We start from the raw sequence: 24,637 nt of genomic DNA, 5'->3' as shown, positions 1-24,637 counted from the left end.
AGCCGAATTGATGCGGCCGCCATTTTGAATGACAGAATAAACACGTTTTCTCCACTCCTCCAACAAATGTTGTCCAATCTTCACCAAATTCGGCAGATATTATCTTGAGACCAAGCCTCACATAGCCCATTACAAGTTGTTTTGATTTTCGAAACCGTTTGCCCGTTACAGCCAATCAAAATGTGCAGTTAAGCCTTCAAACAGGAAGTTGGGTCGTATCTCAGCAAATCTTTGATGGATTCACACCAAACTTGGTATAGGGACTCGGAACCCTGTTCTAATGATGTGTAAAATGTTTTATGGGTCATATGACAGCTTGGCCACCTCATTGCTGCTTGCAGCTATATTTTTTATTGAGATTACAGAATTACAATTTGACAACCACTCGTCACTCACTACTCAACTCTTGATTTGCCAACTGTGCGCCCCACGAGCTGCAAAGTTATTTATGCATTTAGCAGATAGCAAAACATATGAAGGATGTTAACTTTTACAATGTGAATTTTTTTTTCAATCAATAATTTGCAGTGGCCCGATTGGGCCAGTGAGTTGCTAGTTTAACTGTCCCGACGTTACTTTTTACTGGCCCCGGGCCATCGGGCCATCGTTATTGTCGAGCCCTGAGTAGCTTGTTTCAAAGGGGGTTCGCTTGTTTCAAAGGGGGTTCGCTTGTTTCAAAGGGGGTTCGCTTGTTTCAAAGGGGGTTCTTAATGATTTATGCAATATGAGTAGGCTAAATGCTTGAAAATATCACTAGAAGGGAAAAACTTAAGGGGACGGACCCACCTGCAACCGACGCAAGCAAGCACACCCTACAATTTCCCCAGAAATTGTACCCTCTCTAGTTTTGTATGTAATTTGAATATGAAACAAAACCAGGGTGAGTGATGAGACATTTTATTTTTGGATAAACTATACATTTTTTACATTTCTCTTATACCTTAGTGTTACGATAATCAAAACGGTCCCGACTCTTATGATAGATTGCTTTAATCTATGCAAACCAAACTATCACTTTACTGCAATAATGTACGTTTTTTTTGTGTGTCTTGCGTGCCATATACGCCAAATTGCTGTTTTGCATGCAGTTTATACGCAAATTCTTCCCATTCATTTCTATCAACAGAAAATGCGTCTCTATCACACGCAGAACTTCATGAACACTTTATCCATTATACGTCATCATTCAGACTCAGATTTTACGGAGATTCACGATATCGAAGCTTCTAAATGTATTTTTGCTACGTTTTTTTAGGGGGAATTTTCACCTCAAACACCTTTTAAATAACAACCAATAATTATTATTTGCCACCAACACCAAGCAGCATTCTTGTAAATATAAATAAGAAAAAAAGATATAACACACACAGGCAATATAACATGGCCTGTATATAAGCCTATACAGGCCATGTTCTTGCCAGCTACGGAAGGGTGGGCTGTGGAGATTTTTTTTATTTATTTCTGATTTAAGTCTTTATAACTCGAGACAACTATCATCTCAATATTTACCACACACGTCAAATTAGTGATCTTCGTAAAATGCGACTCTGGATGAAGACGTAAAATGATCAAAGTTTATGAAGCTCTGCGTGTAATATACACGCATTTTCTGTTGATAGACACGAATGGGAAGATTTGCATGCAGTTTATACGCGAATTCCTCCCATGCATTTCTATTAACCTAAAATGCGTCTCTATCACACGCAGAACTTCATGAACGCTTTATCCATTATACGTCATCATTCAGACTCAGATTTTAAGGAGATTCACGATATAGATGCTTCCAAATGTATTTTTTATACGTTTTTTAGGGGGAATTTTCACCTCAAACACCTTTAAATAACAACCAATAATTATTATTTGCCACCAACACCAAGCAGCATTCATTTAATTTAATGAGACTACTGCAAATAAGGCTTATATTTGTCTTAAATTGGGCCATACTTATCGCCATCTGTGTTTTGGATAAAAAAATCTCACCTTTGCCCATTTGGCTTTCAACTTCTCATTTTCAAATTTCCTAAACTCCTTCAAGTCATTCATGTAGATGAGGCCTTTGATAAGGAGGAGGAGTAGTAGGCCGATAAGTGCGACACCAGCAATGGATCCTCCAATGATGGCATAGATATTTGGCAATTCAGGACATTCTAGACCAAAGGAGGCATATATCAAAAATTAATGTTTATTTATCTGTTTCATTTTTAATCTACTAAATCTGTTTCATGTACAAGAAATATGTACATAAATTGACATCAACTGTGACACTAAACATGACTTCAAATTTAAAATGTTCAGGGGTCTGGGGATTTCACTCTGTGTTGGCAACGTATGTGGTATATCAAAAAGATCAAATGTACTTTGGTGAATCTTACCTCTGGTGTCTAAGATCTGGGCAGTGTAGTTGTCAATTCCATCCAGCTGTGTAGTAGAAAATGACAACCAACAACTGTCCACATCCCTGACTTTGCATGGATTATTGACCTTCAACTCTTTCACCATATCATACTGGAGGCCCTTACATGCCATAGAGCAGTTCTTACTGAAGGAGCCTGTCCCAAAACCAAGACACTCAATGCATTTCCTGTAAAAGAAAGATGAGAAGTGTCAGTATGCACATAATGTATATTGTGGATGTGTACTGCATAGGTTTATTCATAACTCTAAGCCTAACCTTCACTATTATCAAATGATTAAGGATATTTTGTTTGTATTTTAAATGTAAAGGCATTATTTAAGTATTATGAGTAACATGCTGACCTCTGTTCTTGTCCAAGCTATCTAGCTACTGTAGCCAGACGATGATAGCTACCTTAGGGTAAGGGACATGCCCTTTAATTAGCAAGCTAGTGAAGTTAGCTAGCGATGAGCGGCAGTCATTTAAACGCACTGAAAATAAAATATATGCTTTCTTGACTTTTCATAGAGATGGGTGTTTTGTAACCCAATATTTAGAAATTTTCAAAATCACTCATTTTACTCATATTTCAGCCATTTATTTTTAGGTTGCAATTCTTGTACAAGTTTTCTGTCAGTCAGACATATCATATCAGCCTGGGTTTTTGAGTGTAGACTAGAGCAAGCTCAATTTGGATGTCATAACGTTACTTTACTATTTTACCAAGTATTGACTCAGTGTGACAGTTGGATTGTGTTAGCAACGGGTGGCAGGAAGATGTCGTCACAACATAAATCTGGTGCATGAAAAAGAAAAGAAAGAAAGGATAGAGAAAAGTCAATGCTGGGAAACTGCTCTCAAAAAATGTCTGCTAAAGATTTAAGAGGTGCGCCACAACAGTACACTAGCTATCATGTAGCTATGTAGTGGCAGCCAAGCCGATCAAGCAGATCAAGAGCCCAACTGACAAAAACTGAGCTGCAAAAATCTGAAGAAATACTGGCTAAATAAAACTCACAAGTATGAGGCAGAATACATAAAGTATGGATTTACTGCTGCATGTAAGAATGGCTTTGAGTGCCTCAAATGTGTTCTCTACATCGAGACCCTCTCAAATGAATGACTAAAACCCTCTCAACTTCAGCGTTACTTGGGAATAAAAGCACTCAGCAGAGGCCAAAAAAACAGTTGACTTTTACAAAAGAAAGGAAAAGCATCTGGCCAGACAGTCAGCTACAGTTGTGTAGCAAGCTACTGTCCCCAAACGGGCATTTAAGGTCTCATTTTTGGCTTCATACCACATTGGTCATGCAAAGAAACCACACATAATTGAAGAAGATTTGATATTACCAGCTACCAAAGACATTGTTAGAGAACTGCTTGGTGAGGATGTGGCCCAGAAAATCACCGCTGGACCACTCTAATATAATTATAAGTATCCGCTCAACTCTAGGAGCAGGTGACAGCCAGGGAATATTTTGCATTCAGCTGGATGAGAGCACAGATGTAGCCAATGCTGCACAACTGCTTGTGTACTGTACTGTACATCACATTCATTTCCCAGGAAATGCGTGTTGAGGAAATCTCAAATTGCTCAAAAGTAGAACCATTGGGAGAGACATTTTTTCTAATTTTGGATGAGTACATCAAATCTAATGGACTTGACTGGTCTCGTTGGGTGGTGTTTTTGGACAGGCCATATGATATTCAAAACTGTCATCCTTGATCATTCAGTTACTGTATGTTGGCCAGCCACTACTGCAATTATGAATCGGGTCAACAATTTATTAAGGGTTATATTTTGTACTTTGCCATTTGAGGAAGAATTTGAGGTTAAATGTTTGGGACCACACCAGCCAGAGGATTTTAATATCCTTCAGTCTGGAGAGGACAAAAAACACTCCTTCAATCCAGAGTGGTTCAAGAGTAAAAAATGACGGGAAGGCGTAGTTAGGGTGAGGAGAATGTTTCGTTTCGGAAACCTCCGAGTTGTTAGCCTGACGTTGTCATACTCATAATTCTAGTCAGAATATGAGTCTGAGAACTCTCCGTTGGGCTGTGACTATGGGGCGTGTTTCAAACGAACCTGGAAAACAAATGCCTCTTCGCTCAATTGGATAGATCTAAAACCAATCAGAGCAACGTAGTATGTGACGTATGTTAAGCGCCGCATAGTTGTTGTCAACAGAACTAAACTGCAAGCAGACTTGAAGAAGTATGCTTGAAGAATGAATACAAACGATTTTTGCCGGTGTTGTAAAAATAATTTAAGGGTACGGGTATAATTTTTGGTCCTCCATGAGAGCAACCAAAGGAGAAACCACAATGGCCACTGGGTTTTCATCGTGTCCCATCTTCTTCGCGACCATCGGGGCCAGCTGATAAATTAAACTTTTACCGAATCCCGTAGGAAGGACGGCAAAAACATATTTTCCATCGACAAATGCCTTGATTGCGTTTCTCTGTTCCTCTTTCAAAATTAATGCGCTGTCGATGTCTTCTAAAACAGACTCGATGGCAGAATCATAACATCCCAGATCTCCAGCGGTAGCCATGTTTGTTCAAAACGAATTCAACTTAAGCGCTCTTTTGTGACGTGGGTGATTACGTTACTGTTGATCATCTGTCCATCATCGTATAAAGCCCGCCCTGGCAATTTCATTGGTCCGCCCAGATTCTGGTTTTCTGTAGTTGTCCCCAATACGAGACCCTCCAGACCCAACTTCCCGACCAAATTTTTTTGTGGGCGGGACGAAGTTGGGCTGGCAGCCAGGCTACCGAGTTGTTGCTGCAGAGAGAAATGTCTGAAATACCCTGCTTAGCCTGGTGTTACAGCGAACCGCGGATGAAGATGGATTGATGGGTTACCATTAGCAAAACTGTTGTTGCAGAATTTGTCATAATTTTTGTCATCATTTTGCACACAATTAAAGGCTATACATAAACTGTACATATTTTGATAGAAATCTAAATCTTATTTAGGATATAACCTTTGTCTAAATGACTGAACACTTTTTACCTTAAAAGGCAGGTAAAAAAAAAGCAGCTTGCAGCATTTTGACAGAAACTGGAGCAAAGTACAGCAGCTTTAAATTAGCTTCCCCTTTGTGATTTTGAAAACTTAAATTCTGGTTGGTAAAACATCTGGGAAAAGTAAAGAAAACAGGGTCCTGGAATTTGAGTGCAAAGATAAATCTACCAATACAATTTAGTTTTTGTTTGTGTTATATAGCACTAAAATAACTGATGAGTAAGTACAGTAAGGCCTCTCACCCTTTAGTTTGACAGGTGGAGGCGCATCCGTGGCAGACAACACAGAAAGGACGCTCATAACCCTCCAAACACTCGCACTGGTTACATTTACAGGTGCCCCTGCCACTGCATACAGATCCACTTGGTGTGCGACACTGCTCATCTGACTTCTTACAGTTACAGGCAGGGCCTTCATATTTTGGGTTACATTCACATTTGCCACAGTTGCACTTCCCATTACCTGTAAGCAAAAAAGATAAATTACACACACATCGTTTGTGCTAAGTTTAACTTCCTAATAATACTAAATGTTCTATTAATGCAAAATACATCTTAGAGCTTCTTTAGAGTGCTTGGATGGGCAGCAATAAACAAGATCCACAAGAGATGGATAGCATGTGTAAGCTTCAGATAATGGTTGGCTTATCTTGATGATTATACAGGTAGGTAGACTTGAGGTCAATGCAAATGTGGCATTATCTGACAAGAAATGTCTAAATGGTCTACTTCTTTAGTAAGAAGTAGACCATTTAGACATTTTACTCATTTAGACATGATTGGCTCAATATGTGTTGGGTCTATGTTTAATTCATTTGAATTTCATTTTTAAATGTCTCTTAGAGAAAAAAATAGATGCTACCTCCGCACAGTTTGTTCTGGAATTTCTCACAGTTCTCGTCATCACACTCGCAGAATTGACCATGGTATGTGCTGCCACCTTCCTGGGCATGGCATTGGCACTGGCCACACACACAATCCCCACGTCCCTCACACTCAGTGCCATTATTGCGCCGGCATGCCACCCTCAGAGAGCTTTCATCCTTTTCACCGATGGAGCATTCACACTTTTGCCCCACAAATCCATTATTGCAGCTGCACAGATTGGACAAAAATGGGTCTCTTACTTTGCATAAGGTTCCAAACAAAGTAAATTAAAATATTATGGAGTTATAAAAAATAGACTTGATGGCTGTCCTACCTGCACATGCCACAGCTGACCTTGCCCTTGCCATGGCAGTGTGAGTGGCTGATAACCAGTGGATCGTCACATGTACACTCACAGCGAGTTGATACTTTGACTAGCAGCTTATCTTTGATGCCAAGGGGACCAATAAAAAACGATGTTTCATCGATACATGCATCTGCTATCACTGTGACATTGAACATAATCTGGAAAGAAAAGCAATCAGAGAGATAATAAATCTTAAATGATTTGTTTAGCTTTGATGTAAATATTGACCTTTCACTGAGATGTTTTTTTACGACTTACCAACTGTCCCACCCCAACGTTCTCACATGCTCCTTTGTCACCCAGGGTTCCCACAATACCCTTGCAGATGGGGGTGTATGTGACCCTTACATTTTCAGGAAGTTCACCATGTGTCACAGTGACTTTGGAGGATAGTTTCTATGGAAGGATTCAAAATAACCCTCAGTTCATTTATTGTAGTATTTACAGTATTGATCCATTCTGTTGACCCATTTCATAAAATGACCTGAGGCCAGGAGTTGAACACTTTATTTAGATCAAAATGATAGATATAATAGCTTATTATTTTATTAGGTTCAAATCAGTTCAGTAGTTTGAAATTATATACAATTATGTTCCTCTGAACTAGGTCCAGGATGACTTGACAGGGAAAAAATAGTAAGCAAATATTTACTTACATCATAGGCCTTTTTAATCAATTCTACTACGTTTTTGGAGTCAGCAGACAACACTCCCACTTCAGACTTTGGAATCATGGCACTAAGATCCTGTGATAAAAGTAATTACATAGAGCAACATAATAAATAAACAGAAACATGTATTAACATAGTAAATATACGTGAAACGTGTATATTATAGAGAGCAAAGTAGATGACTATTGTTTAAAACATTTGTTTACCATGTACACCTTTTCCATGTTCTTTGTCACAGCAAAGATGGGCTGAATGTTGTTATTTTTCAGCTGTGTCGCTATTTGACCAACAGATGGATAGTCCTAATAAATACAATAACCGCACAACTGTTATAGTCAGACACTGTGCCACATTAATTCAACTTAGGGTGGCACAGTAAAACCCCAAACTAAAGCATTTTACCAATTGTCACATACCATCTTGTTGCTCTTGGCATACAGCTGACTCTCTAGGTGGCAATTCTCATCGTTGGGCTCCAGTATGCCAGCCAGCTTGCCATCCCCTGCCATGTGGAAACCAGCATCTGTGGCCAGTACTATCAACCGAGTGCTGCTATTTCTCCAACCAATTTTGTCCTGTGAAAAAAAGTATTGAGTTGCATATGAATATAGCAGCATCATTCATGTGCTGGTTGAGGGGGTACATCATGGGGTGGGGGAGAAGCCACCTCCCGGAAATGAGTCTCTGCAGGTTGAGATGTCTGACATAAGAACCACAAATACTGTGCATTCATAATGAAACAATGTAATCACAGAAGAAACATCTGAATAAGGGTCATCATGTATATAACATTATTATTAGTAACGTAAAAGTAAAGTGTGAATAATTCTTACCTAAACCTAAGCACTTCAAAAATATTTGTTTCTTGACAAAACTTTGTGTCTTTTAGCACATATACTCAACTACTAATACATGTTGAGAATTCCAGTCAATCCTATTTTCAAACACAGTCCAAATTTTATATTATAACTAGAGAGGGTACAAATTCTAGGGGAAATTGTGAGGTGTGCTTGCGTCTGTTACAGATGGGCCCGTTTTTTTTAACTTAAATTTGGACAAATATTTTGGTATAATTACTTATAAATAAGTATGCATACTTATTATTTATGAAGATTGCATAGATTAAAAAGCTTACATTTGTTGCTGCTCATTTAAACATTACACACACAACATTCAAAATAATGTTGTAGCGTAAAATGTATTGATTACACAGACTAGAGGTTAGAATGACGAATGTTCCTACATGGTAGGGAGGGCTAGATGTTACCACAACGTGCCAACATCTGAGGGAGTGTGCGTTGATTGCACTTCCACAGGAAATTTTGTTGTAAATAGTACTGGGAATTATATTAAAGATAAGAATCATCACGCCACCTAGAGATAGGGGAAGGGGTATGGCCAGAGGTTAAAAGGAGAAACCCATAGAACAGAAGAACATATCCTTTGTTATGAGTATCTGTCCCCTCCTTAAGAGGAGAAAGGGAACACAGAGAGCCGGTCAGGATGACCGTAGACTGATATAGCCAAGAACACATGTCATCTCATGAGAGGGTGAATAAACTGAGAGAAAGTGTGGGAAAATATTGAGAGATAGGATTATGGAGGGAAGGGGGCTTCCTCATATTTGACTATATAATGTGCTAGATTATAGGAATGAGTCTCTAGCTTTTTTATGTCTTCCTGTATCAACTGCTGCATTGCTGAATAAACCATCAAGTTGCCTTAAATTTGAAAGATATTCCACTCCGACTCTTTTTGATCCGAAATACTTCTGACGAAAATATCCTACAATAATAAGAGTGAAGTGAAGAATGATAGTGATCTCTTCTCATTTCCCTGAGATTCTTCTCATACCCTACCCTGCAAGAGGGCATGGTGATAGGCTGTGTGGGAGCCTCACATAGTTGAAACAGTTGCATGAAAACAAAGAAATTGGGCAATCCTGTGCAAATATTTTCCTAACCTATGTGACTTAAACTTCCCATCAAGTTTGTCCATTCCATTGATATTTTTAAGCATTTACTCATATTGCCTTCATTCATCGATAGATAAAAACAATGCGACAAACGTATGGCTTCAAAATGTACTAATGAGGAGGCTAACAAGTATCACTAGCATGCTGCTGCTAGACTATTGACTTGAACCAGAAAGTTTGATCACAAAACATCTACTCTCGTCTCTTTACACTGGCTCCTTATCCAAGCCAGAGCTGATTTCAAAGTTCTATTACTAACCTACAAATCTCTGCATGGATTGGCACCACCCTACCTCTCGCACCCTATCGCCCCACAAGGACACTTAGATCTCAAGATGCCGGCTATCTGGTGGTTCCCAAAATTAAGAAAAAAACTGCTGGAGGCAGGGCGTTCTCATATAGAGCACCTCTTCTCTGGAACAAATTACCTGTCTCAATTAAGGAGGCTGATACTGTTTCGACATTCAAAATTAGGTTAAAAACGTTCTTGTTTAGTCAATTCTATGACTGTTAAATGTAAGTGTGTATATGTACTTTCTATGTAAACCTGGGGTGTGTGTTTGTTTGTGTGTATCACATGTAACTTTTACATGTAACATCTAGATTTTACAAATAAAGTAAACCTGTTACTGTATATTGTTATTGTTATAGTTTCCATTACTAGTTGGTGACAACGGGGGACGGGGCATTCTCACCCTTATTATATAAATATAACTTATTTTAGAGTTTTCTCCCCTGGAACAGAGTTCATGTTCCAACCGAGGGGGGCTGGCGCTGTCTTAGTGTCTAGGGCTGCATCAAATACCCTTTTTTTGCTCTGCTAAATTGCTGCATTAGTCCACACTTGACCGGTGGGGATCTCATTCTAAATATGACTGTAACTGTTAGCTGCTCCTGGCCTTCTCTAATCGCTGCTCTCCCCTCTCTGTTCCCCCTCCACACATCCCCTGTGGTGTGGGGGATTTGAGCTGTCAGCACCAGGTCGTCGGTCTGCCAACGCTGGACCTGGTCGCCAACCGGAAACCAGTCTCCATGACGGGCAACAGCGAGTTTCCCCGTCCCTTCCTACATCTACCAAGTTGAACAATGGATTTTGGTGTTTCAAAGCCCATTGACACTTCCCTGCTGTATGACTATGTTAAACCTGTGTTCTGCTCCTCTCTTTCACCAACTGTCTCTGGAGGAGGGGATCCCTCCTCCCAAGGTTTCTTCAATTTTTTCTCCTGTAGTGAGTTTTTCTGGGAGTTTTTCCTTGTCTTCCCTGAGGGTTTAGGTTGGTTGAGGGGCAGTTCTATGGGCGTATGTGAAGCCCTCTGTGACATGCTTGCGTGTAAAAAGGGCTATACAAATAAATGTTGATTTGATTTGATTAGTAGCATTGCTACGAGTATTATGCTAGGTAACGGAAGCTAACTAAAGCTAGCTAGCTATCGTTTCGGACAAATAATTTGCGCTGTGGGGACCGTTGGAAATATTTACAACTCACTCATCTAAATAAAGAACCGACTTTGAAACAAGCTGATTCTAAGAACGTTTTCACTGGCAGTATCTCCATCGGCAAACTGAAAATATGCCTCCAAAAACTTAAATAAGATTGAAATCTGGGAAAACTGGCTATAATAAGAAGTTTACTGGAAGTGATACTTGCCAGTAACAACATCCCTGGTCTGGAGACTCGGCGCACATGTGACCAGCTATCCACGTTGTAAGAAAGGAAAAGCGCATTCAACTTTGTCAGCTTCTCTCATACTCCCTTCTACATCAGCCTCTCTCAATCATTGTCCTTGGGCCTAGCCCTGCATGTTTTTAGATGTTTATCTGCTCCAAATGACTGGGTTGTCAAAACAAATGTTGGAAACCCCCCCCCCCCCCAACCTTCACTGAGGGAATTGTTTGAATGAGCCCGAATTGAAAAATCTTTCTTTATGTAGGCCTATATTTGAGACGGGAGCGTGCCTATGTTCCCACAGCCCAATGTTCCCTACTGCCCAATGTTCCCACAGCCCTATATTCCCACAGCCCTATGTTCCCACATTTCTAAGAGCTTTTTCAAAAGTAAGGGTTCACCATTCTGTAGCTGGCGATTTGAAGGAGCTAGCTAGCTTCCAAACTCTCTTGACCCTGTCGAAGGAACGAGGCCGGGCTCACTGCGAGCATGCATGCACAGCGCCCTTCCGACGCCCTCACCTATCTCGCGCGTGACCCTACGCACTCTGCGCTCGGGGTCTCTCGAATTTACATAGGCTGCGTGCGCGGAGAAAGCACGTTTGGTTCTGAGTTGGTCAGAGGCTCCCTTTCGAGAATCCCTGCACCCAACCTACTACAGTGTTGCGCTGGGCTTTGAATACAACATCAAGAGATCTTTATTACAGCAAATGTTTTTGGCCTTCCCTGGCAAACATCACTCTTTGTCGATCACTTATTCCTTTGTTATATTTCTCTCCCAGTTAACAGTTCCTTACAGACAAAACGATCAAGAGCTCTCTTCTCGCTCTTATTCCACTCGTTGTCTCTAGGACACAACACCGCACCTATTGTTTTTTGAGAGAGAGTGAGCCTGAACAGCTGAACACTTCCCGGGGACTCACCACGGTTCCAGGCGTGTGGCGCTTTGCGAACCTCCCGGGTCCGGCGAGGGGCGCACAAGGGAAGACGGAGAACGACTTGTCTTTTATTATTTTCAGGATATATGAAAATAATTGACTAAAACTGTTAACAGAGTAAGACTTCAACAGCTATATCCTGTCTATCGCACTGACTTCTTCTGTGAGCCCGCTGCCCCAGATGGGGCAGCACTCGAGGTGCTCTCTTCTCTTGCTCTTGTCTCTGAAGTCTCGTGTTCTCCGTCACACATAGACATACAAATCATTTTATATGCTTCAAAACTGATGACAAATGTAACTTTTGACTGTGCTATGACGCACGTATCCAGGTATCGTGCATGTTTCCAAGTAACCTGCACTCTCTAAAAGGTAAAGTGTGGCTTCCTCTATGAAAGTTCTCTAACCACATCCTATGCAGGCAGTTTCTAAGAAATCATACGCAAACAGTGTCTAGCTGTCATACAGAGGCCTCCTATCTGAAACTTTCCGCAAGACGGTTTAACACATCTTATCTTAGATGCACATCAGCAAGAAGTTGCTAATTCATAACAAAATGGAAAAGAGTTCTAAAACATTTGCAAGCTTTTGCTAATCCATCCCGTCTCAATACACATATGGAAGCAAGTTCTAACACATCCTATGCAAATACACCAATTATCTAGTAAGCATTTCTATTCATTATTTCTCCAAGGTGCATTCAAACAAAGGAGCCTTGAGGATCCTTTGACAACCCTAACCCTAAATACATCTGGGAACATAGGTCTGTGGGAACATAGGGCCTAATTTTCAAAATTGTCAGTGAAAAAAAAATCCTTAGAAATGTGGGAACATAGGGCAGACCCCTTTGAGACCACACATTCGTAGATGTAGGCCTACGTTTCAACTATATGGAAACACATTTTTAGGCTGATCGGATGAAATGAGCGAAAATGAGGCACAATTTCCCCTCATCCAATGTCTAATCTAATGTCATAATAAATCCTAAAATAAACATTTGTGAGGAATGTTTATTTTAACGATTGAAAACGGATGCATCACAGACCACTGTCGCATGTGTCGGGCAACAGAAGCTAATGTTATGATGCCAACGCCTCAGTGAGATAGCAGACTACTGTTTCCGAAAGTAGATGTACTAATAATATCAGCGTATATCATATTGTACATTACATTTCACAATTGTGTTTTTTATCACAATGTTAAATTAGTAGTTATCACCCTGGCCTTTGCCTGTGGCGTTTCTGCAGCTGTCTTGTCGTTTTAGGTAGTTAGCTATCTCCCAGAAGTTAACAAGCTGCTAATCTAATGTTTTACTATAAGTAATCACGTGTGTGTTCGTAACGTTAGTGGTGTTAGTGATGTATCTGACTGTGGCTAGCTAGTTAGCCACCGTTAGCTTCACTTTTCCCCACAAAAACTTTAAGCCTAAACCGTGCAACGGAACGTAAAATCCAATACAAGCAATCTTGACCAAGACAAACATTTTGAAAGCGACATTGTGTATGTAGTGCAACAATTGTGGGACGAGCTAAGGTGGGAAAAGAAATAATTATAAAAATAAAATATAGCTGCAAGCTGCAATCAAGGGGCCAAGCAGCGCAAAAGAGGGAAATTGAGTAGCTAAAGAAGCAAAGCAAAACTAATAATTTTTTTTGGTGCTTTTTTTACATTGCATTATACTTTTTCCTACAGGGTGGCGCTACCCAGAAACGTTTTGATTACCTTCATGGCATTGTGCAAAAGACGTATACCGAGTTTTGTAACGATAAGCCAATGTGCTCAGTAAATATATCATTTTACGACAAAATTCAAAATGACGACCAAATTGTCCGACATGGGAAAGTGTTATATTTTACGACCTGGTATGCCACATAGAATCCAATCTTTTTATTTTTGGTCAAACTGTTAAGAAGTTATGATGCAAGAAATCCGATGCGCTGGCCAGATGTAGCAACATTATATCTACAAAGCACAATAGTTCTGGCTCTTCTTGAGTAGAAATCCCCTCAGAATGAAACATAATCGTTGCCATTATGATAATACAGTACTGCTAGACAGCTCCAGTGGCATACCTGGCTTCCTGTCTCGCTAAACAGATAATCCAGTATTATGACATGCTTGATGTCTGTGGATGGATTGGAACCTATGACCTTGCACTTCACAGGAGCACGTCTTATCCCAGTGAGCTATTCTCAGTGCTGAGAAGTGTTCAGTTACTGCATAGAACAATAAGCTGTTTCCCCCAGGAGGAAACCTATTGTTATTAGGGTTCCTCCGTTGTTTTTGTTAGTATTCCTATTATTATTGTATTTCTTCATGAAATGGCTCAATAGCTCAAAAAGTCCTTGACCCGATTTTTTCAAATTTGGTCAAAACAGGTCACTCACTACTCCCAGACGGCTAGTGGCCCACGTACGCCCATAGGTGCCGCTATAAGCCATGCCCAAAGTCTACGTGATTTCCCCTGAAAATTGTTATACATGCCTTATTTCTCATGGGGAACAAAAAAGCCTCAAGGACCCATAAGGATCCCCCATGACAGATTTTGTTGTACTGTCCCAATTTGGTACAACCTTCAAAAACATTCTCCTCATGAACCATAGATCCAATCGACTTTGTTACAGATGTGTAGAATACATGTCTTTATATAGGGTGAAATGGAATAAGAAATGCAATACCAAATGGCTGAAAGGGGGTCTATTTATGTAAATGTACACATTGCCTCAATATGTTTGTGTCAATAAATCATATATAATTTTGACTGATGGTTTTTCAAACCTTATTGGCTTCAAAATTACATCATTCTGAAGTACCATACGCAATTTCACCTTGATATGTCAAAATATGATCGTATTAAATTGAATTGCTCCACAGCGCGCACGCTCCAAATTCTCACAGACTCATCCTGCCCCTTGACACACACGCGAGCTTGGCGAGACACACACACATCCTTTCTGGAAATTGTGGGCTGACCAAGCCCCCACCCTCACTCCTTGGTTTTTAGCTGTTGTTTCATTTCGCTTCCAATCGCAGCTCGCAGTTAGGAATATAAATTATTTTTTGGCGGCCATTGTTGTTTTCAACTGGAATCGCCTGATAGCCGTGTTGGAGGCAGCCACGTTCGGTAAGTCATTTCACCTATTTTTACACATTGTAAGCTAGAATCAATGATTGGGTTCGTGAAAGTACACTACTGTTGAATTATGGTTAAGGTTTGAGCACTTTTAGACCTTTAGATCGTGAGTTTGAAGTGACGGAAAACCGAACTCTAAAAGTACCTAGTTTTTTCCCTCTGTGTTTATAATTAGTGAATAATTTTCCATCTCTGTGAATTCTTCACCAAAAAGGTCAAGGAGGGCAGCCTGTAGGAGTAAAAGCGATTCCCCACATATCTGCCAGCTCAGAATTCTGATTTGGGTCGTGAAAGTCTTTGGAATTTGAGTGAGTTCGGACGCCAGGTAGACCGCATAGTCTTAGGCGGCAGCCATATCTTGGCCGCGTCATGTTCATGACATAAGTTAACAATTTTACAGTTCAGTCAATTCTACACCAAAACAGTCAAGCAGAGCAGCATTCAAGAGATGTGGGAATTGTGCTTTTAGCCAGATGCTCCAATTATTTTTGTGATGTGGAAAACTTGCAGTTTGAGTGAGAGTGCATTGTTTTGACGTTAGCCTCAGTCAGACTTGGGTCGCTCACTGGCAGTGTGTAAACAATTTTGTATTTCATTCAATTCTACTCCAAAAACGTCGGGGATGATACGCTGCAGTCTGCTCTTGTCCTTGGCAGTGGCAGCAGCGTACCAGATGGTGATGGAAGAGGTGAGGATGGACTCAATGATGGCTGTGTAGAAGTGCACCATCTTTGTCTTTGGCAGGTTGAATTTCTTCAGCTGCCGAATTTCTTCACTTGAGGTCCTGGGAGAGGATGGTGCCCAAGAAGCGGAAGGACTCCACAGTGTTGACTGGGGAGTTGCTCAGGGTGATGGGGGTAAGTGGGGCTGTATTCTTCCTGAAGTCCACAACCATCTCCACTGTCTTAAGAGCATTGAGCTCTAAGTTGTTCTGGCTGCACCAAGTCACCAGGTTGTCAGACTCGTCCCCGTCAGAGATGAGCCCAATGAGGGTGGTGTCGTCCGCAAACTTCAGAAGTTTGACAGATGGATGACTGGAGGTGCAACTGTTGGTGTACAGGGAGAAGAGCAGAGGGGAAAGGACCCAGCCCTGAGGAGATCCGGTGCTGATGGACCGGGAGTCAGAGACTTGTGTTCCCAGCTTAACGCACTGCTTCCTGTCAGACAGGATGTCTGTGATCCACCTGCAGGTGGAGTCGGGCACGTTCAGCTGGGAGAGCTTGTCCTGAAGCAGGGTGGGGATGATGGGGTTGAAGGCAGAGCTGAAATCCACAAACAGGATCCTGGCGTAGGATGCTGGGGAGTCCAGGTGCTGTAGGGTGAAGTGGAGGGCCATGTTAACGGCATCATCCACCAACCTGTTGGCTCTGTAGGCAAACTGCAGTGGGTCCAGGAAAGGGTCGGTGATGGATTTGAGGTGTGCCAGCACAAGGCGCTCAAAAGGCTTCATAACCACAGAGGTCAGGGCGACGGGTCTGTAGTCATTGAGTCCTGTTGGCCTTGGCTTTTTGGGCACAGGAATGATGGTGGAGGACTTGAGACAGGCTGGCACATGGCATGTCTCTAGGGAGGTGTTAAAGATGTTGGTAAACACCGGAGACAGCTGGTCAGCGCAGTGCTTGAGGGTGGCAGGAGAGACAGAGTCCGGCCCAGCTGCTTTGCGGGGGTTCTGCCTCTTGAAAAGTCTGTTAACTTCACTCTCCTGAATGGAGAGAGTCGTCACTGTAGAGGGGGGGAGGGGGGAGGCCTCTTGGGTGGGAGGGGGTAGATCAGGACAGTCCAATTGTCTTTCAAATCTACAGTAGAATTTGTTCAGGTCGTTGGCCAGGCGGGAGTCGTTAGTGGAGTGGGGGGCTCTGGGCTTGTAGTTGGTAATCTGCCTGAGACCTCTCCAGACAGAAGCAGAGTCATTAGCAGAGAACTGGCGCTTCAGTCTCTCTGAGTACAGTCGTTTAGCCTCTCTCACCGCCTTGCTAAACCTGTTCTTCGACTCCTTGAATCTGTCTCTATCCCCACTCCTAAATGCTTCCTCCTTCTCTGACCTCAACCTTCTGAGCTGTGCTGAGAACCAGGGCTTGTCGTTGTTGAAGTTCACCCTGGTGCGTGTTGGAATACAGCAGTCCTCACAGAAGCTGATGTATGATGTCACAGCCTCTGTGAGTTCATCCAGACTATTGGTAGCAGTCGTGAACATATCCCAGTCAGTACAGTCCAAGCACGCCCGCAGATCCTCCATAGCCTCACTGGTCCACTGTTTTGATGTCCTCACAACAGGTTTACAGAGCTTTAATTTCTGCCTGTATGCAGGAATCAGATGGACCATGGCATGGTCAGAGTGACCCAGTGCTGCACAAGAGACGGCGTGGTAGGCTCTACTGACTGTAGTGTAGCAGTGATCCAGAGTGTTCTCTTCTCTGGTTGGGCATTTGATGAATTGTCTGTATTTAGGTTCGTGGCTGAGATTACCTTTGTTAAAGTCGCCGAGTACGATAACAAGGGAATCCGGGTTTGCTCGCTCCACACTCAGAATCTGGTCGGCAAGCATGCATTGGGCTTCTTTAACCTGTGGACCCGGCACCATGTAGACTCCGACCAAAATGAGTGACGCAAATTCTCTTGGCGAGTAAAAAGTTTTACAGTTTATAAAAAATGATTCCAGATCCGGAGAACAATGTTGCAGAATCACTGTCACATCTACACACCAGCCACTGTTGATGTAGAAACAAATACCACCGCCTTTGGTTTTGCCGGAGAGTGCAGTGTCCCGGTCAGTTCTCACGAGTTGAAAGCCTGCCAGATGTAATGCGGTGTCCGGGATCAAATCGCACAGCCATGTCTCCGTGAAGCACAAAACCGAAGATGAAAGAAAGTCTCTGTTTTTCACCATCAGTAGCTGAAGTTCGTCCATTTTATTGCACAGTGAACATACGAGAAAAAAACTTGGGAGCACTGTTCGGATTCCACGTCTGCGTAGCCGAACTAGCGCTCCCCTCGCTTTCCCCTTCTTCGGCGTTTCACTGCATGGGCAAAGCCTAGCGCGGCACTGGCTAGAATTTCCACTAAATCTGCTGCTGGAAGCAGAAAAGTGGGAAATAAATCCACAGGAGTTGTAGTCCTGATGTTTAGAAGTACTTCTCTTGTTAGAGAACCCCGGAAATCTTGGCAGAACACTGAATTAACAGACAAAACAAGACAATACAGAGCGCACCTAGCAACCGAGGCAGCCATCATCGGCGCCATCTTGGATCAAGAGAAGTACTGCTTCTTGGATGATTTTGTGCTCCACATCAGTACATCTCACATATTTGCCTTTGTTTCCATGGGATTCATGAGATTTTGGGTCTGTGGATGCACTTCCATTTGGCCAGATAGGAGTCACTAAATCCTCTTTTCACAAGGGCCTGGTGTTTCCTCCTGAACATCCTCCTCACCCTCCTCTTCCAAAAGGAGAATAACGGGCGGTTCCCCTTTCACAAACATGAAGTAGTTTTGCTTTCTTGTTGTCCAACTCTCAATCTTCTACAATGTACATTTGTATAATATTTTGCCATTTTGTGGAGGAACCCGCATCGCTGCTTGCAGCTATATTTGTTAGTATTATTAGGATTCCTCCACCAGGAGGAAACCTATTGTTATTGGTGGTATTTTTCTTGTGTAATGGGAGTCAATGGCAGCCCCTAGACCAGTACTGTAAAAAGTTGTGAAATCTGGCATGTTGATACTGCAGAGCATTAGTAATTACCATACCAAACATGGACCACTTTAGACAGAAGGTGGCGCTACAGGCCATGCCCCAATTTGCCAATTTTCAAAGTGATTCCATTTGCATCCCATTTGTCCCAAAATTCTGAAACTTAATATACGTATATGCCTTACTGCTCATGAGGAACAAAAAAGCCTCAAGAACCTATAACGGCCGCCGTATTGGTATTTTCTGTACAATAAAGATTTGTCCAAAGCAACAATTCTTCTCAAAATGAACCGTAGCTCCGATTGACTTGAAATACAAAACTGATTTGTAAAATATACGCCTTTGTATAGGGCGATAAGCACTAAGGAATATATTACAAAATGGCCAAATCATGAATATCATGATCAAATAAATGAAAGTATAAATAAATAAATGTGAACACATGAAAACGTGAATATATATATATATACAAATACATGTAACATTTATATATTTAGAGTCTCATTTAATTTGTAATTTATATATTTTGTATGTCAATTAGGCATTTGTGTTGTATAATTATTTATTTATCCAAGTATTTAACCATTCAATTATTTATTTAGTTTTGGCCCCTATAATCCTCCATAGAGGTATCACTGACAGACACACAAAATTACACACGGTACCATTATTTTGTTTGGCTCAATGGAGTGAAGTGACCATTGGTTTTAGGTCTCACCGCACCCGAGCATCGTATCAACGGGTTTTAGTTGGGGATCATTCTGTATGTGCCGGCCTGTGTGTGTGAATGTGAGTTGTGTATTTCGCATACCAAGTAATGTATGGTCAATGTGTTTTTGTTGTTGCTAAAAATACACTAAACGTGTATTTACTGGAAACATGCAAGAGTGTGTATTTCATTTACTGTTAATGTGTATGTTCTTGTTGGGATAATAGTAATAGGTAAAAGTAAAATAGGAATTTAAAATCCACAACGCAAATAACTAGAAGATAGAAGTTAAACAAATTCAGGGCCCTTTGGTAAATCATTAAGCAGTGTTTCCCCTAGGTTTACAGCTTGGGGGGGCGGCGGCAGGCGGGGCGGCCATATAGAGACAGAAATGGGAGTCAGGTCGCTGAGCGGTTAGGGAATCGGGCTTGCCTCGGGGGGAATGGCCCTGTACCTACTGTAAGTCACTCTGGATAAGAGCGTCTGCTAAATGACTAAATGTAAATGACACGCCGTCGTGTAAATAAGATAAATAACATAAGGCCATTTAGTTTGTTTAATAAAAGAGCAAGCTATAGACCTGTTTTATAGGAAAGGTAACCTTAAATGACTTATGATTGGGCGCAATATATATATATTTTTTTTTTAATTCTTTAAAAAAAAACTTTGTATTGGGACTCGGGACCCTGTTATAAAGGGTTCCAAAAAAGCTAATTTTTGCTTAATGCATTAAGCAAAAATGCATTTTTGGCCAATAACTGTTGATTTGTTTTCCTTAATTAGTCTTGTGATATCTTGGGAGATCCCATGTCTGACACATGTTAACTTGTGATCCTAGCCGAATGAATGCGGCCACCATTTTGAATAAATGCTACTCCTCCTGCAAAGGTTTGGCACAGATTATCTTCAGACCAATCCTCACAAAAGTTTTAGATTTTTCAAACCGTTTGTCCAGTACAGCCAATTGGCAGCAGTGCCTCCAAATAGGAAGGTTGGGTCGTATCTCAGCAAATCTGTGATGGATTCACATCAAACTTGCTATACCGTATTTCTTAGATTAAACGCTGCAGCGTTTATTACACAATGATCATTTTTGGTGCAGCGTTTATTCGAGGGCGGCGTTTAATTTGTAAGAGAGATTTAGTGAATTGTAGAATATACAAGGAGGTCAAACACAAAGCTTATTGTAAAATTGAAGCCGCACGTGTCTATTGTGTAGAAATCTGAAGCAGCATGCCGAAACGTTCTTACACTTTAGCTTTCAAACAGAAAGTTGTGCAGAAAGCACTCACCAGCAGCAACAGATCTAGCACGCGAACTTGAGGTTGATGAAAGGCAAATTTGCCAGTGGCGAAGTCAACTTCATGTCTCTCCTGACTTCCTTCGACCTGACGCTGCTGAACACACTGGCGACCCACAAGGCAGGCAAACAGCTCGACCTCATCCTGACACGTTGACTTCATGTCTCTCCTGACTTCTTTCGACCTGACGCTACTGAACACACCGGTGACCCACAAGGCAGGCAAACAGCTCAACCTCATTCTAACACGTAACTGTATCACTGACTTAACCTCTGTAACCCCACTACACATCTCTGATCACTCCTTTATCCAGTTCTCTGTCTCACTCCTCCCAACTCCTCCTGTCTCCCCACCCCTCGTAACTTTCCGTCGCAACCTCCGCTCCCTATCCCTCTCCCATTTCTCCTCCATTGTAACATCCTCCCTCCCTCCCATTGACGTGTTCACGTCCCACCCCACTGACACTGCCACCAACACCCTGTTGTCCATATTAACTGTATCACTTGACACTCTCTGTCCCCTGTCAACCAGGCCTGCACAATCTTCTCCCCCCTGCCCTTGGCTCACGGATCTTATTCGTGAAGAACGGTCCACCCTTAGGGCAGCTGAGAGGAGATGGCGCAAGTCCAAAGACGGTCTGGACCTTGATAAGTATCACTCCCTCCTTAAATCCTTCTCTGCTCACATAACTGGTGCTAAAACCCACTACTTCCACCCTCTATGACTGACCCAACTAAATTTCTTAACTCTTTCCCTCCCCTGTCCGAGGCAGAGATCTCTGACCTTATTCTCTCTCATCGTCACACCTCCTGTCCCCTTGATCCAGTCCCCTCTCCTCTATTTCAAACCATCTCCCCCTCCATCATAACTTTTCTTCTCCATGTCCTTAACTCCTCTCTTATTTCCAGCACCTTCCCCTCTGCCTTCAAACAGACCAGAGTTACCCCTCTACTCAAAAAATCCTCCCTTAACCCTGACGTCCTCCAGAACTACAGACCAGTATCACTGCTACCCTTCTTTTCAAAAACAATTGAACACGCTGTATCTAACCAACTTTCAAACTTTCTCTCTGAGAACAACCTGCTTGACCCCAACCAATCGGGCTTCAAGACTGGCCACTCCACAGAAACTGCCCTCCTGTCAGTCACCACTGCCCTCCAGTCTGCCAGAGCGACTTCAAGGTCATCCTTCATCATTCTGCTGGACCTGCAGCATTTGATACGGTTAACCATCAGATCCTGCTCGCCAGACTTTCTGAGATGGGCATCACTGGCACTGCACTTTAGTGGATCTCATCCTACCTGTCGGGAAGATCCTACCAGGTGTCCTGGGGAGGCAAAATGTCAGGCCCTCGCCAGCTCTCCACTGGTGTCCCACAGGGCTCTGTCCTCAGACCCCTCCTCTTCTCCTTGTACACCACCTCACTTGGACCAATCATCACCTCCCATGGCTTCTCCTACCACTGCTACGCTGACGACACGCAGCAGTACCTGTTGTTCCCCCCGACTGATCTGGGGATCTCAGCTAGGATCGAGGCCTGCCTCGCAGACATCTCCGCCTGGATGACCAAGCACCACCTCCAGCTGAACCTCGCCAAAACAGAACTTCTCATCATCCCGGCCAAACCCTCCATCTCCCACGATCTCTCAATCACCCTGGGATCTGCGATGGTGACCCCTTCATCCTCTGCCAGGAACCTCAGGGTTACCATGGATGACAAGCTCTCCCTCACTGCCCACATTGCTGCAGTCTCCCGGTCGTGTAGATTCACCCTCTACAACATCCGGAAGATCAGGAGATACCTGTCTGAGCACTCCACCCAGCTGCTAGTCCAAGCACTTGTCCTCTCCAAGTTGGACTACTGCAACTCGCTGCTCGCCGGTCTCCCAGCATGCACAACCCGCCCTCTCCAGAGGATTCAGAACGCAGCGGCCCGTCTGGTCTTCAATCTACCCAGACGCTCCCATGTTACCCCGCTCCTCATCTCCCTCCACTAGCTTCCCATCATGGCCCGTATCAGATTCAAGACCCTGGTACTGACCTTCCGAGCAGTGAACGGGACTGCACCCGACTACATCAAGTCTCTCCTCCAGCCTTAAACCCCCACCCACCACCTAAGGTCGTCTTCTGACAACTGTCTGGTGGTCCCACCTCTCAAGAGCGCCCGCTCCCAACCCAAGCTCTTCTCCTGTCTGGCCCCCCAATGGTGGAATCACCTCCCCCCCTTCATCAGAGACACTGACTGTCTCCCCACCTTCAAGAAAAGGCTCAAGACGCACTTGTTCCGGGAGTACAACGGTACTTAGGAATGATTTGCTGGACCTGATGTTAGCTCCCTTCCAGGAACACAATGACTCTTACTGAGGGACTTGTTGCTCTTGTTGGTTAGCTGTAACTGACTTAACCTCTTATACTCGCTGCGAATTATATTATATTACTGTTGCTTGCTTTTTCTACAGGTACACTCTTGCACTTTTGAGGCGTTTATTCGAAGAAATACGATATATAATAAAACTTTTTTACACACGTCAACGTGTATGTCTATTAAACAGTTTTGAGTTGTAGAGTTGTATTTTGATTGATATTGCGAATAAGTAAACCCAAGTCTGCACACTTTGCCATGACGTTATACGAACGACTTTTAGAGAACTACAACTCTCATTAATCTGTCTGACACGCCCCCGGGCGTGGTGCACTGTGGGAAGGCGAGCGATGGCAAGCGATTTGCGTCGCTGCAGTGGACACGCACCGTAAGTGTATGCCTCAGACCCCAGATGGCTGAGCAGTTAGGGAATCTGGCTATTCATCAGAAAGTTGCTGGTTCGATTCTGGCCGTCAAAATGACGTTGTGTCCTTGGGCAAGGCACTTCACACTACTTGCCTCGGGGGGAATGTCCCTGTACATACTGTAAGTCGCTCTGGATAAGAGCGTCTGCTACAAGGCCGTAATCATAATACATATCGCAATATTCAAATCTGGTCAAAATCCCCCCCCCCCAATATATTGATATAAAAATATAAATGTGCTACGCTACGACAGGCAACCACGCATGCTGTCCGAAATTATCATAAAAAATGTAATTCGTCTCCCCCAATGTTGACTCCATGGCTACGGCCTTGGTCTGCTAAATGACTAAATGTAATGTAAATGTAATGCCTAGGCCTATTTAGAGTGCTGAGATGTTACGATGTTACAGAGGACTTATTTTATTTATTTGTTCCAACTTCCAAGTGGCCTATAGCCTAAGTTAGTCATGAATAAATTATGTAAAAAATATATAAATGACTCGTTCTTGACAAAAGGCAGAAGAGCTGTGTGCGTGCGCACATTTGAATAATGTCGGGCTGTAAACGGGTTTGGGCTTTTAAAAAGCTGTCAATCAAAATTTACTTGTTGGGCTCGGTCCGAATTCTGTCGGGCTCGGTCCTTGTCGGGCCTAACTTTTAAGGCCCGATTACAGCTCTAACAGTGACCTTAGAGAACTACAACTCTGTATTAACCTGTCGGATACGCCCCCGAGCGTTGTGAACTGTGGGAAGGCAAGCGGTGCAGAGCATTAAAAAACGCTGTAGTGGACACGCAGCGTGTGGCAGGGATTGGGACATGTTACCTACTAGCTAGATAACTATCATAACTAGAGAGGGTACAATTTCTGGGGAAATTGTAGGGTGTGCTTGCTTGCGTCGGTTGCAGGTGGGTCCGTCCCCTTAAGTTTTTCCCTTCTAGTGATATTTTCAAACATTTAGCATACTCATATTGCATAATTCATTAAGAACACCCTTTGAAACAAGCGAACCCCCTTTGAAACAAGCGAACCCCCTTTGAAACAAGCTACACAGGGGCGGAGCAAAGGTTGTGTCTCAGAGGGGGGCGGAAACTGATTTGGGGGCCCCCTGT

The 24,637-nt window shown here is 42.7% G+C and overlaps 1 protein-coding gene across 1 annotated transcript in view; it reads right to left on the bottom strand.

The window, feature by feature from the left end:
- Nucleotides 1–24,637, bottom strand: part of itgb2 (integrin, beta 2) — a 48,699-nt gene that overhangs the window by 12,850 nt on the left and 11,212 nt on the right. Inside the window, exons 8-16 of the mRNA XM_062457383.1 lie at nt 7,747–7,905; nt 7,537–7,632; nt 7,316–7,405; nt 6,918–7,055; nt 6,627–6,817; nt 6,288–6,520; nt 5,669–5,888; nt 2,373–2,581; nt 1,981–2,147 (exon numbers count right to left, since the gene is read on the bottom strand). Of these exons, the coding sequence (XP_062313367.1) occupies nt 1,981–2,147; nt 2,373–2,581; nt 5,669–5,888; nt 6,288–6,520; nt 6,627–6,817; nt 6,918–7,055; nt 7,316–7,405; nt 7,537–7,632; nt 7,747–7,905 (1,503 nt within the window). The remainder of the gene's footprint in view (nt 1–1,980; nt 2,148–2,372; nt 2,582–5,668; nt 5,889–6,287; nt 6,521–6,626; nt 6,818–6,917; nt 7,056–7,315; nt 7,406–7,536; nt 7,633–7,746; nt 7,906–24,637) is intronic.

The sequence above is a fragment of the Osmerus eperlanus genome, chromosome 3 (assembly GCF_963692335.1).
Source record: "Osmerus eperlanus chromosome 3, fOsmEpe2.1, whole genome shotgun sequence".
Taxonomy (NCBI): Eukaryota; Metazoa; Chordata; class Actinopteri; order Osmeriformes; family Osmeridae; genus Osmerus; species Osmerus eperlanus.
Note: the sequence above shows the minus strand (reverse complement) of the source record. Positions and strands in the feature narration are given on the sequence as shown.